This window comes from Macaca nemestrina, chromosome 16 (assembly GCF_043159975.1).
Source record: "Macaca nemestrina isolate mMacNem1 chromosome 16, mMacNem.hap1, whole genome shotgun sequence".
Lineage (NCBI taxonomy): Eukaryota > Metazoa > Chordata > Mammalia > Primates > Cercopithecidae > Macaca > Macaca nemestrina.
This window is the reverse complement of record NC_092140.1, coordinates 15722493-15740247: the sequence shown is the minus strand read 5'-3', so window position 1 is coordinate 15740247 and position 17755 is coordinate 15722493. Positions and strand designations below refer to the sequence as shown.

The window sequence follows — 17755 nt, the reverse complement described above, 5'->3', positions numbered from 1 at the left end:
CAAAACATTACATTTAGAGTTCATAGTGTAAGAATTTTTTGCTAGCAGTCAAACTATATGTAAAATGCTTATCCTTGATGGAAATAAGTCGCGCCAAACTTTTACATTATGTTTCACGTGACTTCTTCCAGTCAATCAATTTTCTCTAAGCAGATGAATAGTCAATCAGTTTAGACTAGCAACTTCATGTTCTCCCAACCACTTTAAAAGCCATATGAAAGTATCCCAGGTTTTTTTTCCTAGATGACAAGAGGTGCTTTTTTTGCTTTTGTAGCATGTTTTTTTCTGTAACTCAAAATGGATGTCAAATGTGAATAACCCTATATAGGGTGACTTCTATCACTAAAAACAGATGACTGTTTTAATTCTTGAAGATTAGTGCAAGTTAGCTAGTAAACAATTTAAAGCCAAGAATAATAATGAAAATTATTGAATTTTAATTTTAAAAACTTGTATTAAGCCTTATTTAAATCTTAACTTGATTTAAGAATTAGATGATTATTGTGAATTAGTGACAGCATCTTGATTATATCTTTAGTTTTTGGTATATGTGTGGGAAGAATTGCACGTGAGTTTTAACCACTTTTATAAGAATTGTAACCACTTTGAATTATTTCTAGAACATGTTAAATATTTGTAAAGGTTTCTACCTACCATAAATGTTTCAATAAAAAGATTTTTCAGTGAAAAGTAGTGGAGAAAAAAAATTATCAATTTTATTTGTATAGCTTAACATTTTTTGTTGGTCAAATTCCCAAAGTAATTATAGTGATAATGAGTAACATCAACTTGGAGAAATCAAGAGCAGGAAAGATTAGGTGCAGTATTCCCAATAGTTTATTGGTTCGATTTGATAAAATTTGAGTATGGCATTTGTCTTAGCTTTTCTTTTGATAATCTCAAGAAATGTTAAACAGAAAATGCCAAACTTAATTACACAGATTTGAAAATGAAAATCCAAGAATACACATGTTGAGATGGATTAGCACTTTTTAGGTATTGGGAACTTGTAATGTTTGTTTGCATGAAAGAAGCATTTTATCTAAGATGTTAATCAAAGGGCAGTTATGTAACAAGTTAAGTCAGTCTGGGAGCCTAAGGTTGGGTGGGAAAGGCACTTGATATTCTAGAATGAGACCAGACAGAGAGGTAGGAAAAGAGCATTCATTATAGGGTTTACAATTTAAGTTTTGTTTTTCTCCCAAATAATGTGTTAAAAATAGGGATTAAAGACAGGTTTATCATTGCTAAGATATGTGTTCGTAATTGAATTGTAATGTGATTAGGAGTTCTCCTCACCTTGAGTACAAATGGCTTATTTTGTGGCACTAAGAAAATAAGTCTATGTAATAGATAATGTAATTAGAAATAGTTATATTTACTTCTTTAGAAAATTAGCAAGGCGCTTTTGAAATATAAAAATACAATAGTGAAGTACATCAATGGCAGAGTGAATCTAGTTATTAACAATGTTGTCTATTTATAGGCTAGACAAATGGCCGCCGTTCTCCTAAGACGCCTCTTGTCCTCTGCATTTGATGAAGTCTATCCAGCACTTCCCTCTGATGTCCAGACTGCCATCAAGAGTGAGCTGCTCATGATTATTCAGATGGAAACACAATCTAGTATGAGGAAAAAAGTTTGTGATATTGCGGCAGAACTGGCCAGAAATTTAATAGGTGTGTATGCAGGTGCACTCATGTTACCAAAAACTTGGGTATATCCTTCCTTTTTTTTTTTTTTAGTGGAATCTTACAGTAAGACTCATAAGTACCTGAGTAGCATTTATTCTGTTTAAAATGAGTGTGCTTGTGGATTTTGCATTTAGAGCCAGAAATTACAGACAGATGTTTGTGAAATCCAGTCATAGGACTTACCTGTTGGTATTCAAAGTACCCATGTGAGGCTAGGCACAGTGGCTCACGTCTGTAATCTCAGCACTTTAGGAGGCCAGGGTGGGCACATCGCTTGGGTCCAGCAGTTCAAGACGAGCCTGGGCAACATGGCAAAACCCCATCTCTACAAAAAATTAGTGGGCATGATGGTGTGCACCTGTAGTCCCAGTTACTTGGGAGGCTGAGATGGGAGATCACCCCAGAAGCTGGAGACTGCAGTAAGCCATGATCATGCCACTGCACTCCGGCCTGGGCAACAAAGCAAGATTCTGTCTCAAAAAAAAAAATCTATGTGGAAAAGTAATTTTATAATTTGCTTGAAAATGGACAGTTATATTTCCTTCTAAATCTATAATGTTTTAGAAGCACGGGCTAATTAATGGTATAACCTACTTTGTACATTAAACTTGCCAGTTGAACTAAAAATCAGTGACTCCAGTGCTTTTGCTGTTGTATATGTATGCTGATAAATATATACATATACTGTTATGCAGCCATATACTATGTCTTTGTTTTGTTTTGTTTCTGTTTTTTTTTAGGAGACAGAGTTTCACTCTTACTGCCCAGGCTGGAGTGCAATGGTGCGATCTTAGCTCACCACAACCTCTGCCTCCCAGGTTCAAGTGATTTTCCTGCCTCAGGCTCCTGAGTAGCTGGAATTAGCTGGTGGCATGCACCACCACGCCCGGCTAATATTTTTTTGTATTTTTAGGGTTTCTCCATGTTGGTCAGGCTGGTCTGGAACTCCCGACTTTAGGTGATCTGTCCATCTCAGCCTCCCAAAGTGATAGGATTATAGTTGTGAGCCACTGTGCCCAGCCTACTGTGTACATTTTTATTGCCCAAAAAATATTTTTTTAAGTGAGGTAAAAGGCAAACATCATAAAATGCATTTTACTAAAGGTAAAAATCCTTTTTGGCCAACTAAAAATAATAATAATGTAATTGAACATGCTACTTTTTTATCTTGCTGCAAAAAGCTTTATTTCCATTTGGTCTAGGGCTTGGGAGAGATCTCCAGCGTGGTGGCTGGAGGGAGAGGCTCAGACAGAAACCCTGATAGTTTGAGGGGGACCCTCAGAGGTTCCTGGGCTTTTAGTGTTGTTTGATGATGAGCCTTTCGAAGAGACACTTGCCCAGCTCAACCTAGGAGCCAGCTAGCCTGTGGAGGTTGGTCACATGGTCACCCATCTTAATGAGTTTCACTTCCTCATCTAGGAAGTGGCTCTCCAAGAAGTCACAGAGATGGGAATCTGTGCAGGCAGAACCCACGGCATGAAGATCCAAAAGGGCCTGGTTCCTGGTTCAAGTTCTTCTCCAGGGCCATGACAGCTTCCATGGTGTCTCGGGTTTTGTCCCACTCATCTTTGTACTTCCTGCTCGTAGAAGAGAGTGTGGCCACCACTGTCTTTTTTTTTTTTTTTGGACAGGCATTTATAAGTGTGATTGTTAGTGCAGCTTGTTTAGATGGCATTTTTAATAGTTGAAGATCAAGGTTAAATGGAACATTATTATTGATTGAGCTTAGTACATTATGACACTAATTTTAAAATCTCATCAACCAGTAATGCAGTAAGTTCTTGTTCAATTCAGCCAGCAGATTATATGCTTTCTTATATCAACCATTTCTTAGAAACTAATGGGGAATGTGTCAATTCTTTATATTTTAGATGAGTTCAAATTAATTTTTTTAGACAGAGTTTTGCTCTGTTGCCCCGGCTTGAGTTCAGTGGTGTGATCACGGCTTACTGCAACCTCCACCTCCCGAGTTCAAGTGATTCTCCTGCCTCAGCCTCCCATACGCCCAGCAATTTTTGTATTTTTTTAGTAGAGATGGTGCCAACTGGCTTTCACCCTGTTGGTCAGGCTAGTCTTGAATGCCTAACCTCAAATGGTCTGCCCTCCTTGGCCTCCCTAAGTGCTGAGATTATAGGCATGAGCCATAGCACATGGCCCTAATTTTGAATATTTTTAAATTGTTCAGAAAACTCTACTTTCCAGTTTTAAGTATGTAAATATGAATTTTTATAGGTGACATCATTTCTTATTCAGAAACACTTAACAATGCAAACCTTTCCAAAGTGTTCAAAGTGCTCTCATAGATTTTTTTTTAAGCTAATATTTTATTTCCCCTCAAAGTATCATCTTTAGGTTGAAGAGACATTTAATGTCAGCTTAGCAGCACACTTGTCATTTCACAAGAGTTCAAATATGGGGGGAAGTTTAAAAAGAAAACATCTGTAATTCATCTGTGAGTTGTGTAACTTTTAAGGTCTTTGCAACAGTCTAACCATAGTCTCATAAATGGCACAGTAGATTTTTGTGGTCACTCATTTTTATTATAAAGTATTATTTAAAATCTCCTAATCTTGTTAAATAATAAACATATTAATAACATCCTCTGGCACTATTTGCACCAAACTGCAAAGTGTGAGCACCCTGTGTGAGTCCTGAGATTCTAACCCTGATTTCTTCTCAAGTTCCAAAGTAATCGTTACTTTGATTTCAAGACCTTGCCACCAAATACTAGCTTTGCCTACTTTTTCAACTCTTTAATGACAATGGTATATATAAAGGAGTCAAGCAATCAGATATTTGTACAGTTAAAAGTGCTGCCTTCTCTTCAAATTCCGCTCCTTAGAAATAACCTCTGCGGGCCAGGCGCGGTGGCTCATGCCTGTAATCCTAGTACTTTGGGAGGCAGAGGCAGTTGGATCACCCGAGGTCAGGAGTTTGAGACCAGCCTGGCCAACATGGCAAAACCTCGTCTCTACTGAAAATACAAAAATTAGCCAGGCATGGTGTCAGGTGCCTGTAATCCCAGCTACTCAGGAGGCTGAGGTAGGAGAATCGCTTGAACCCTGGAGGTGGAGGTTGCAGTGAGCCAAGATCACGCCATTGCACTGCAGCCTGGGTAAAAGAGCGAAACTCCATCTCAAAAGAAAGAACCTCTGCTGATACCTGATTAACCCAAATACAGAGTTGTTTGGTTTGTTGGTTTGTTGGTTTTTTTTTTTTTTTTAACACGATTATGATGCCATTTTTATGGCTAAAGGACAGAATGTTATGGAGTTTTTAAAACTGGCAAAAGTGACATTTTTCGCTACGCCATGTTTTGAATGAGGCTTATGAAAGGATTTACTCCTAGAATATTGAAGTTCTGACTTACACACTTCATGTCTGGATTTCTTTACTTTTAGATGAAGATGGCAATAACCAGTGGCCCGAAGGTTTGAAGTTCCTTTTTGATTCGGTCAGCTCTCAAAATGTGGGACTACGAGAAGCTGCCCTTCACATTTTCTGGTATATACATTCATCTAGTTTTTTGAGACATTTGATTTCATGAATGCCCTAAACACCTTTTAATTGATTATTTTAGCCTAATTTAACTTTATACTTAAAATGAAAATAATGCCTTTACATAAGCTTTGTTTGTATTTGTATTGGAAGCAAAAATTTTTTTAAAGGGCCTTTTATTTCATGTTGTGATCTTTTTTGTACACAAAGGTTCTCTACAGCTTGCTTGCTTTCTCTTTGTCTTTTATGATTCTGAAAGTTTTATTGAACAGTTTCCTCTCGTTTATTTGGAGATTAACACAATACTGAATGTAGCTTTTCAAAAACCACATTAATAATGGTGTCTTGAAGAGGAGAAGGAGAATGCAGGTGAATCCCCATTATGTTTTCTGAATCTTCTGTGGCCAAATTTTATAATATTTTAACAAACATGTATATTTATAATCAAATAGTCTAAGTTTAGAATTAAGTGATTATTCTTTGCCCCACTGTGTTATATTTTTCTACTACACCTAAAATGTGATCAAGATCATACACATTTTAGGCATTATATCATTTTCTACTTTAGTTGTCTTATGTATCTTTGTTAATATCAGTAATTCAGATTAGAGAATGCAGATGGTCAGAGAGCATAGTTACTGTAGTTTTCATCTGAAAACCTGTGGTTGCTCTTGTCCCATCCTGCACTCCAGGTCAGCTTTCGACTGAGACAGAGTAATAAGGATAAAAGCATGTAGCTGGGAATGGGCTGTTGAGTAGCCTCTACTCCCAGCCCAGACTTCTCCAGTATGTTTTCATTCACTTAACCCAAAAACAGGATTGCTTAGAAAATGGGTAGATGATGTTCAACCTATGGATTAATGCGTACTGAGTCAGGTAAACAAACAGTTCATTAGAGATTCTAGCTCATACTTTACCAAGATATTAATATAATGTAGCTTTTAAAGAATGTTTGGATTATCTTTTAGGAACTTCCCTGGAATTTTTGGGAACCAGCAGCAGCACTATTTAGACGTCATCAAACGGATGTTAGTTCAGTGTATGCAAGATCAGGAACACCCGTCGGTAAATAATTTCAATCCTATTAATATTGCCATCGATTTTAATCTAATTTTGAAAGAAATCAGTGTATTAGGAGGTTTTTACTTTTATACTTTAAAATGTAAACACCAGTTTTACTGATAAAGAATAATTTGATCTTGAGTAAGAAAGCTTGAATTTGCGTTTATCAAAAATTTCTCATACTTGACATTTTTTCCTCTTCATTTTAGATTAGAACTTTATCTGCTAGAGCTACAGCTGCATTTATACTTGCAAATGAGCATAATGTTGCTCTGTTCAAACATTTTGCAGACTTGCTACCAGGATTTCTACAGGTATGAAAACAGTATAGAATAAATCATAATTATACCTTACTTGGTTCTTTAATGCATTCAATCATTTATGCAATAAATTCATATTGCTTATTATGAATTTATATATGGATATTTATAAGCAATAAATTCATATTGCTTATTATGTTCTGGCACTGGGGATACAAGAGTGAACAAAACATGCAGATCTCAGTCTCCATTGAGTTTATGGTTACTGCCTTTGAAAGACATTTTTAGTCTCTTAAATATTTATACTTATAAAATTTTCCTGTAAAGTAAATGGTGTAAGCAGTTATATGCTTATTATTGAATATATGGTCATGTAGATTATTTCCGTTAAATCAGTCAAATAACCTGTGAGATTTAAGGTCCATTTTACATAAGGAGAAACTACTCTTAACTACAGGGTGTGTAAGTTTGTATTATAATGTGAGTTTATGGTTAATTCACATTATCATTAAGGATGTTAATGTTTTAAGGATACTTTCTGCTTTAATCAGAAAGCAAAATAAGATTAGACAAGATAGAGTATATATTCAGGGCAACTTGAGTCTATGCTCCTGGGGAAAAAAAATTTATATTAATTAAAATAAAATTTAAAAGATTGTACAAGTTAGTGGTTCCCAATCTTCAGACTCCAAACTCCTTTTTTATGACAATTTTTAGTAATTTTTCAAATACTCTTCTAAAGATGAAATGCATAAGTAATGTAACATATATGTGCACAATTTTTTAGAATATATATATGGCCTTAACTAAATATAAAGAACTACAAAGAAAACATATAATAAAATGGCTTGCTTTTCCTTATGTGAATGGTCAGACAAGACTACACTAAAAGACATAATAGACTAGGTGGTTTCCAAGTGATCTATACAAATGTAATAGCTAAAACTGGACTGATAACAAAGATATTGGTAAGTCAAACACCACAGTTCCCATTAGAATTGGTGATAAGATTTCCTAAAATAGTAAGGTTCTGAACAAAGCAATGTAGAGAGTGAGTCTCTCTTATTCAGAATACTTGGGAATAGAAGTGTTTCGGATCTCAAAATTTTTTCAAATTTTGAAACACTGTGTTTGTGTTACACTTACCAGTTGAGCATCTCAAGTCAGAAATCCGAAATACTCAAATGCGCATTTCCTTTGAGTGACGTGTCTGTGTTCAAAAAGTTGAGGATTTCAGAGCATTTTGGATTTGGGATGTTCCACCTGTATGTATCCATTCTTGATTGATACAGTAGTTACATTGCGGGGGGATAACAGTTGTTGAAACCAGACAAAACATAATTTGTGAGTTAGGCTCTAGGTTCAGATCACTATAAAGAGTTTTTCCTTTTTATAAATGTCTGGGGTTTGTACAAATGTGAAATGCATAATGAGAAGATCATGTAAGTCCCTTGTGCTTGTGTCTCAGGTCAGGACATTTAGTATCCATGGCCTTTGCCCATCCTCAACCGTGTGACCATCAGGAAATATCTCCTGGGTGGAAAACCATTCCCCTTGAGAACCACTGAGTTAGAGAGGATTTAGAGGAGCTAAAATTGAAGGTTTCCACATGATAAAAGTTTATTTAAAGGATTTAGTGAAACTTCTCTCCCCATGCTATCACAATTAAAAGATAGTTTTGTGACAGAACATTAACTATAACATATTATTGCTTTAGTAGTTTATTATCTGAAATCTCTAGTTACTTTTGAAATCTAATCCCGGTTTTCTTCCTCTGGATTTAGAGTAAGTTAAAATGTTTACCACAACTTTTAAGAGTTGTTATTCTGAAATTGATAATGATAAACACAAAATGCATACTTTAATACCACAGTGACCAGACTTAACATCCAAGATAAATAAAATGGGTAATATTGGACACTTTATAGGTTCTAGTACTTACTGTGCGTATGAAAACAACTAGGACATGGATATAAGAAAGGACAGAAGAGCCGAGTGTCATGGCCACACATGTGGTCCTGGCTACTCAGGAGTCTGAGGCACAAGAGTTGGACGGTACTGTGAGCTGTGGTCGTGCCACCATACTCCAGCCTGGGTGACAGAGCGAGACTTTATTGCTGAAAAAATAAAAGGACAAAGGAAAGGGACTCCTGGTTATAAAAAAGTAATTCCTTGGCAGCCTTAAGTATTGTAATGGTTATTATAGTTTCACCGATTTTCATTTTGACTTAAATGTAAGTCTGTTTTGTATGTTTCTAGTTAACATCCATTGAAAGGAAGGTATATATGTGCCTGCAGGTAGAACATTTGCATAATATAGATTGCTAAATTACTTAGTGAAAAATAGTTTTGTAATATTTCTCTGTTGTCAGCATCTTAGGAATGTTTTGGCTAAGGAGGCATCGTAAAGTGAATCTTCAACACAGACTTTCTATTTCATCTTTTCTAGGCTGTAAATGACTCGTGCTACCAGAATGATGATTCTGTCCTAAAATCCCTTGTTGAGATTGCAGATACTGTTCCAAAGTATTTGCGTCCTCACTTGGAAGCAACTCTACAGCTAAGTCTAAAGGTAAATTAAGTACGTTAGTAAACGTTCTGTTTGTTATTTGCAGGGACTAATCTAAACTATTAAATGTATACAAATATGTCTTCTTTGTAGTTGTGTGGAGACACTAGCCTCAACAATATGCAACGCCAGCTTGCCCTTGAAGTTATTGTCACCCTCTCTGAGACTGCAGCTGCTATGTTAAGAAAACATACCAATATTGTTGCACAGACTAGTAAGTCAACAGTCTTCAGATAGTTTATGTGTAATGTGGCCAAATTTTTGGATAAATTTGCTGAGGGTTGTGTAATTTCTCAGATTGTTGAGAATATAATGAATATCCTTTTAGAATCAGATGAATTTGGGAAAATGCATCTCAATACATGCAAGCGTGGACCCCCACATTGTGATTATGCCTTTAAGACTTTGCAGGCACCCTGAAATCTGGTGTTAAAAATAACATTTCTAGAGTGAACCGTGACAGACTCTATCATTTATATGTTAAATATTGGGCACAGTTAATACAGTCAAAAACAATTCAGCAGGGATATATAGATATACAGTAGTGAACTGCAAACCAAAATAATGTGTGTTACCAGTGAAGATAGGATTAGAACAAGGTCTAACACTCTAGTCGTGGCTCTGTTCACTATATTACATTGCTTTTGTTTTATAGACCCTCATTGCAGCAGAAACTTAAATGGCTATTGTGCTATGGAAATACTACTTTAAAGTTTCATTGTGCTGGGATAAGGACTTGAGAACTAACCTGATCATTTTCTGGCCTAGCCATTTCTTAATGAGCTAATGAGTACTTGAACACTTAATTTAGAGGGTAAATACATCACCAGATTTATTTCGTAGTGGTACTTACCTTTTGTCTTACACTGAGGTAGTGGTTGGAATTTTAGAAACATTCCCATTAAAGTCAGGAACAAGAAAAATATCTCCTTTATCACTGTTCGTGTTGTACTGACTGCCCCAGCTGATGCATTAAGAGATAAAAATAAGTTATAAGAATTAGAAACGATGGCCGGGTGCGGTGACTCATGCCTGTAATCCCAGGACTTCGGGAGGCTGAGGCAGGCAGATCACCTGAGGTCAGGAGTTCGAGACCAGCCTGGCTAACATGCTAAAACCCCGTTTCTACTAAAAACACAAAAAATTAGCTAGGTGTGATGGTGCACGCCTGTAATCCCAGCTACTCAGGAGTCTGAGGCAAGAGAATTGCTTGAATCCAGGAGGCGGAGATTGCAGTGATCCCAGATTGCACCATTGCACTTCAGCTTGGGCAACAAGAGTAAAACTTGTCTCAAAAAAAAAAGAATTAGAAACAAAAATATTGCTTATTTGTAGGCTATGAGGTTATCGTCTACAAAAAATTTTAAAGACTAAACAGATAAACTGCTAATCAAAGGGTTAAGCAAGATCCTTAGATATGAGAGCATTTTATTGTAAGTGTTCCATTATACGTAGTAATCACTTAGAAAATTTTATAGGCATGAGTTGTAGTAACTGGGAATAAATCAAAAGGTATATAAGACTTATATGGAGAATGTTGAATAACATATTGAAAGACTAATACAAGAACGAAGTGTCAGTTCTCAAATTAATCTAGGGTTATGATAGAACGATCCTGAAATTCTTCTGAAAGAACATAGGGCCTGGAGTAGCCAAGACAATTTTGACAAATAAAGTGGAGATCTTGCCCCATCAACTCTGTGAATTTAGAATGCATTGATGATGCGGGTGTTGACAATGGATTGGATGGAACAAAGGATAGAGTGTAGGAGAGGATCCACTCACCTGGGAACAAAGCCATTTTTAAAGAGATAATTGATCGAAAGTTCTTAGGACCCCACATACTGGCTCAGACCTGTAATCCCAGCACTTTGGAAAGCCAAGGTGGGCAAATCGCGTGTCCTCCTGAGTTTGAGACCAGCCTGGGCAACGTGACAAAACCCTGTCTCTGCCAAAAATACAAAAATTAGTCGGGCATGGTGGCACACGCCTGTGATTCCAGCTACTCAGGAGACTGAGATGGAGGATTGCTGGAGCCCAAGAGGTCAAAGCTGCGGTGAGCCAAGATCACTCCAGCCTGGGTGACAGAGCGAGACCCTGTCTCAAAAAAAAAAAAAAGTTGCTGGAATAACTGGTTCATTCTTTTTTTTTTTTTTTTTTTAATAGGTTTATGGGGAACAGGTGGTGTTTGGTTTAGTGGTGATTTTTGTGATTTTGGTGCATCCATGACGGGAGCAGTGTACGCTGTACCCAGTGTTTAGTCTTTTATCCCTCACTCCCCTCCCCACCTTTCCCCTGAGTCCCCAAAGTCCATTGTATCATTATTATGCCTTTGCATCCTCATAGCTCAGCTCCCACTTAAGAGTTGAGAATATAACTGGTTATTTCTATGGAGAAAAAATTTCAACTCTAGACAGCTTATTAAAAAAATAATTTGGGTTCTACTGAAGACCTGAATATCACCTTGCACACTAGAACTAGTTAAAAAAATTAAATTAAGAACTAAATATTACAGATACATTTTATAAGTAATGCTTAATAGTAGATTAAGACTGCATTTTAAGACTGAAGCATTTTAAGACTGAATCACAAACCATTGATGTAAACATTGCCAAATTTGTAAATGTTAAAACAGTTTTTTGACCAATCAGATATACCATAAACGAACTGAAAAGCCACAGACTGGAAGAAAATAATTACAGTGCACACAATCAACAGTTTTGTTATCTAGAGAATACACAAAGGCTGAGAAGAGGAAATTCATTGCTTTTTTTTGTTTAAGACGGGGTCTCGCTCTGTCACCCAGGCTAGAGTGCAGTGACGTGATCTCAGCTCACTGCAGCCTCCCAGGTAGCTGGGACTACAGGCACATGCCACCACACTTGGCTAATTTTTGTTTTTTGGTAGAGATAGGGTTTAACATGTTGCCCAGGCTGATCTTGAACTCCTGGGCTCAAGGGATCCTCCCACCTCAGCCTCCCAAAGTGCTGGGATAACAGGTGTGCACCAGCAGGCCCAGCCAGGAAATTCATAAAAGAGGGATCTGAGATATCTAATGAACCCTGCTAAGTCTCAATAAAAACCAGTGTAATTGTGGAATACAAGTTGCCCAAAAGTTTGACAATATCAATTGTTGATGAAAGATGTAGAACCAAGAGGACGCTTATTCCGGCCACAGGGCACTTCACACATTTTTGTGAAATAATACAGACCTCCACTGAAACGTCACATAGTTTCTGCAACAGCTGTGCAGAGCACAGCTTGTTTGGTAATTATTATTATTTTATTTTTATTTTTTTTTTTTTTGAGATGGAGTCTCACTCTGTCACCCAGGCTGGAGTGCAGTGGCTCATGTGATCTTGGCTCACAGCAAGCTCCACCTCCCAGGTTCACGCCATTCTCCTGCCTCAGCCTCCCGAGTAGCTGGGATTACAGGCGTCCGCCACCACGCCCGGCTAATTTTTTTGTATTTGGGGTTTCACCATGTTAGCAAGGATGGTCTCGATCTCCTGACCTTGTGATCTGCCCGCCTTGGCCTCCCAAAGTGCTGGGATTATAGGCATAAGCCACAGCGCCTGGCCTTGCTTGGTAATTTTTTAGTACTATTTGAAGGTAGTAATAACGATTTCATGCCTAGACTCATGCTTGTCAGAGAGAAGATGTAATAATCTCATCAAAGCAAATTTTATAGGAGGAAGAAATTGGAAACAACTAAAATGTTTATCAGCTGGACAGTGGGTAGTATGTTTATATAATGGAATGCTATTAATTAAATTGAAATGCTTATGTGTTGAGAAAAAAGCAAATTGCCAAGGTGCATATATTATGAAACCATTTATTATATAAAAAATCGAATCTTGAAATAGTACTGTAATTTTGTATAGAGATATAGATCTGTAGTTCAAGTGTGAAAAAAACAATTGAGGAATGTGAAACATCTGTTTTGTGATGTTGCTTCTTACCTCTGGTGACCGGGGGAGAATGTAATTGGATTTGGGAATTTCATAGGAGGGTGTGACTTATGAATGTTACTTTTTAAAGAAAAGATAAAAGCAAATATGACAAAAGGTTAAAATTTAACAAACCAGGTTTTGGGGGCACAGACAAATAATTGTTCTGTCTTACTCTCTTAGAGGCAAAGTGAAATATTAAAATTCTTGTTTATAAATAGTGGTATGGGTAAAATAAAGTCACAGTCTTCAGATGTGAAATAATTGTTTACTTTAGTTCCTCAGATGTTAGCAATGATGGTTGATTTGGAAGAAGATGAGGACTGGGCAAATGCAGATGAACTAGAAGATGATGATTTTGACAGGTAATCAAACATAGTGTCTAGGGTGGCAGTGAGAGCCCTAGGGCTCCAAGGCCCATCTCTTCACCATTGCACCCTGTAACCTGAAGGTAAACTTTTAAGCCTGGAATATGGGGCACTTTGCCTTGCTGTTGTATGTATTGCTGTGTCACATTTTATAGATAGTATTTTCTTTAGTTTTCATACATAACATATTAATAAAATTTATGTTCCTTGAAAGTTCATAAAAATACTTTAATAGTTAATACATAAAGTTGTATTTTGTAATCAGGAATGGAAAGATACCTACAACAACAAACAAGGAAGTTTTTTAAAAAAAGTATGACATGAAAACAGCAAATAAAGTAGCTGTGTTTTTAACTGTCTTACTCTAAATTATTTCCAAGGTTTTTTTTGTTTTTTTGTTTTTTTAGTTTGAGTATCTTTTAAAACGTATAAAGAAGCTTTTTTGTGATAAATGCTTTTATAGGCAAAGACTTCCCTTAGAATAATTGTTTCAACAAAATTCCCTGCGATACACATCATATTTTCCTAGTAAAAAGTAGTTTAACTTCAGGATAGACAGGATCCAGTGGTGAAAAGATTAAAAGTCACACCAGGTGACAGTAACACTGGAATTACTATTGTACTTATTTATTTCAGCTTAGGAAGTCCCATGAATACAGGAAAAGTCAACCAAAATCTGTACTCACTGTGCAGTAGTAATGAATGTATATTGAAACATAGCACCTCAGAGTTCTGTTACTTTAATCAACTTTATTAGTAGTCCCAGAGGTATATTACAGATGCAGAAAGGGAGATTGAAGATTGAGTGATTTGTCTGAGGTTATGTAGCCAGTTAATGTACTGGGGTTAATTACTATTTCTTTCATTCTTCCCAGTGCATTATCCTACCACTTTTTCTTTAAAAAAGCTGAAATTGGCCGGGTGTGGTGGCTCGCGCCTGTAATCCCAGCACTCTGGTAGGCAGAGGCGGGCAGATCACATGAGGTCAGGAGTTCGAGACCAGCCTGACCAACATGTTGAAACACCATCTCTACTAAAAATACAAAAATTAGCCGCACCTGGTGGCAAACACCTGCAATCCCAGCTACTCGGGAGGCTGAGCTAGGAGAATCTCTTGAACCTGGGAGGCGGAGGTTGCAGTGAGCTGAGATCACGTTGTTGCACCCCAGCCTGGGCCACAGAGCGAGACTCTGTCGCAAAAAAAAAAAAGGAGCTGAAATTATTCGCCCGAAAGACTTGGAGTCAGTATAAACTACTAGGTTAATAAAAGAAAAAATTAAAGACATTTGTCTTTAGAATGTATGGTGCATTTTTGATACTTAATCCCATTATTAAAAATGACTGATTTCTGGCTTTAATACTGTTTTGAAGTATATGAAAGTAATCTTTCACTGGAAACACCTGATAATGGCTGAAGAGAAGACCAGGGCTAGCTTGAATTTCCTTTCTGGTTCAGTTACTGTAATGTGCTGCTACTTGTCCTTTAATTTGCCCTGTAAATGGCACTTAAATTTATACAGTTTAAGAAACTTTGTTTTCTAGACTAGGTGAATAAGATTTTCTAATTTGTGAGTAAACAGGGCATGAATATATTTTCAAGGGGAGATTTTTTAAGTCTAAAAACCTGTTCTGAAGGTAATTTATAGCTTCATTTTTATAGTATTGTCTTTACACAGTAAAGATAATGCATGTGAAATTCACTACTGATCTTCCAGTTCTAAGCCAGCATAAGACCAAATGCTTTTATGCCCACATCCCTTCAGCTTTCAGAGAAAACAGTAGAATTGTGTTTATATAACTATGCATAGTTTCTGGCAGTGCAGTTTGCACCCCTTTAAAGGTGAATAAACTCAGTGGGGAAAATTATACATTCTCTGCACCCTTTTCGGTTTTCCATGTTCTGTTCATTGACAAGTTTGAAGACTGTATTTCTAGGAAATGAAATACACAAGGCTCTTTCAACACTGCTTTTACTGGAGTGTTGAAAGTGTCAGAAGCTGTTTCTGAGAACAGTTTTTAGCCAGTAGGGGGTGAGGATGGTCTTGAAAAATAAGATTCAGGCCAGGCACAGTGGCTCACGCCTGTAATCCCAGCACTTTGGGAGGCTGAGGCGGGTGGATCACGAGGTCGGGAGATCGAGACCATCCTGGCTAACATGGTGAAACCCCATCTCTGCTAAAACTACAAAAAAATTAGCCAGGCGTGGTGGCGGGCGCCTGTAGTCCCAGCTACTCGGGAGGCTGAGGCAGGAGAATGGCGTGAACCCGGGAGGCGGAGTTTGCAGTGAGCTGAGATCGCGCCACTGCACTTCAGCCTGGGCGACAGAGTGAGACTCTGTCTCAAAAAAGAAAAGAAAAGAAAAATAAGATTCAGACATGACTTTCTAAACTATGGTGGATCATGATAAAAGCAATTACTCTTTTTTTTCTTTACTAAGCTATAGGGTTTTTAAACCCCTAATTTCAGTTCCACATTTAAAGACAGCTTGAATTCTTTCTCAGTCTTAGTTTAATAATAATACGATTAGACGTATGTCTGTAGAGTCTGCTATTTATTTTGTATTTCAGATATATTGAATACATAATTTTGTTTATGTGTTTAGCAATGCAGTTGCAGGCGAGAGTGCTCTAGACCGAATGGCTTGTGGACTTGGTGGAAAGCTCGTTCTGCCGATGATCAAGGAACACATTATGCAAATGCTTCAAAATCGTAAGCTATGTCCTTCAAAAGCTAGAATAGTGAAGTTGTGCCCTTTCTAAAGCTTAAATTCTAAGATATGTTTAGACTGTTAAAAATTAATCTTGGCTAGGCATGGTGGCTCACACCTGTAATCCCAGTACTTTGGGAGGCCAAGGCAGGCGGAACACGAGGTCAGGAGATCGTGACCATCCTGGCTAACATGATGAAACCCTGTCTCTACTAAAACAAAAAAATTAGCCAGGCGTGGTGGCGGGCGCCTGTAGTCCCAGCTACTTGTGAGGCTGAGGCAGGAGAATGACGTGAGCCCAGGAGGCAGAGGTTGCCGTGAGCCAAGATCATGCCACTGCACTCCAGCCTGGGTGACAGATCAAGACTCCATCAAAAAAAAAAAATTAATCTTGTCTTTTTACCATCCATATTTAACCCAATTCATTGACATGAAATTGTCAATCCCAAAGAAAATGTACAGATTTACTTCCTTGCCAAAAATATTTAGATTTGAATTTGAAAGTGACATTATTTGAACTTTTAAGAAATATTAGAATGTTTGAATCATATAATCTTCTTTCATCCGTTATCTTTTATTTTTAAAAGAAGAAATTCTGTCTAATGTTATCAAAAAAGAAACTCTTTCTTTCTTTTTTTGCCCCTGACTGAGGTGATGGTGGAAGCCCACCTGCCTTGGAGGGCAGCTGTTGCTGTTATTGCTGTTGCTGCTGGTGGTGTTGTTGACATGGGATTTCACTATGTTGCCCAGGCTGGTCTCAAACTCCTGGCCTCAAGCAGTCCTCCTGCCTCAGCCTCCCAGAGTGCTTGGATTATAGGCATGAGCTACCATACCCGGCCATCCTTTTTTATTTCTGTGAATATTTCCCTACTATTTGGTCAGTTACCTTTGTACCTATAATATATATCAATCCCAAAGTTGATTATTGTATATGTTTTATTTTCATTTGTCTTTTTTAATTATAAATTAATGTGTTCTTAAATTAAAATGCAGAAGTTTTAAGTTAGAAATTTGTTGGTTTGTCTGGTTTTTGGTGGAGTCTCACTCTATTGCCCAGGGTGATGTGATCTCAGCTCACTGCAGCCTCCACCTGCTGGGTTCAAGCGATTCTCCTGCCCTTGCCTCCTGAGTAACTAGGACTACAGGCACATGCCACCATGCCCAGCTAATTTTTTTTTTTTTTTTTTTTTTTTTTTTTTTTTTTTTTTTTGAGACAGAATCTCATTGTCAACCAGGCTGGAGTGCAGTGGTACAGTCTTGGCTCACTATAATGTTCACCTCCCAGTTTCAAGCAATTCTCCTGTCTCAGCCTCCCAAGTAGCTGGGATTACAGGCATATACCACCACACCCAGCTAATTTTTGTACTTTTAGTAGAGACGGAGTTTCTCCATGTTGGCCAGGCTGGTCTCAAACTCCTAACCTCAAGTGATCCGCTCACCTCGGCCTCCCAAAATGCTGGGATTACCGCATGAGCCACTGCACCCGGCCTAATTTTTGTATTTTTAGTAGAGATGGGGTTTCAGTATGTTGGCCAGGCTGATCTTGAACTCCTGACCTTAAGTGATCTGCCTGTCTCGGCCTCCGAAAGTACTGGGATTACAGGCGTGAGCCACTGTGCCCGGCCAACTTGCAAGGTTTTAAATTCA

The 17755-nt window shown here is 37.6% G+C and overlaps 1 protein-coding gene across 4 annotated transcripts in view; it reads left to right on the top strand.

Annotated features, from left to right (window-relative positions):
- LOC105477635 (importin 5) overlaps positions 1 to 17755 on the top strand; it is a 67610-nt gene that overhangs the window by 29848 nt on the left and 20007 nt on the right. For all 4 annotated transcript variants that reach the window (XM_024791526.2, XM_011734202.3, XM_024791528.2 and 1 more), the window contains 8 exons: positions 1487 to 1679; positions 5096 to 5198; positions 6161 to 6257; positions 6464 to 6568; positions 8964 to 9086; positions 9177 to 9297; positions 13311 to 13398; positions 16004 to 16110. In XM_024791526.2, coding sequence (XP_024647294.1) covers positions 1487 to 1679; positions 5096 to 5198; positions 6161 to 6257; positions 6464 to 6568; positions 8964 to 9086; positions 9177 to 9297; positions 13311 to 13398; positions 16004 to 16110 — 937 coding nt within the window. The remainder of the gene's footprint in view (positions 1 to 1486; positions 1680 to 5095; positions 5199 to 6160; positions 6258 to 6463; positions 6569 to 8963; positions 9087 to 9176; positions 9298 to 13310; positions 13399 to 16003; positions 16111 to 17755) is intronic.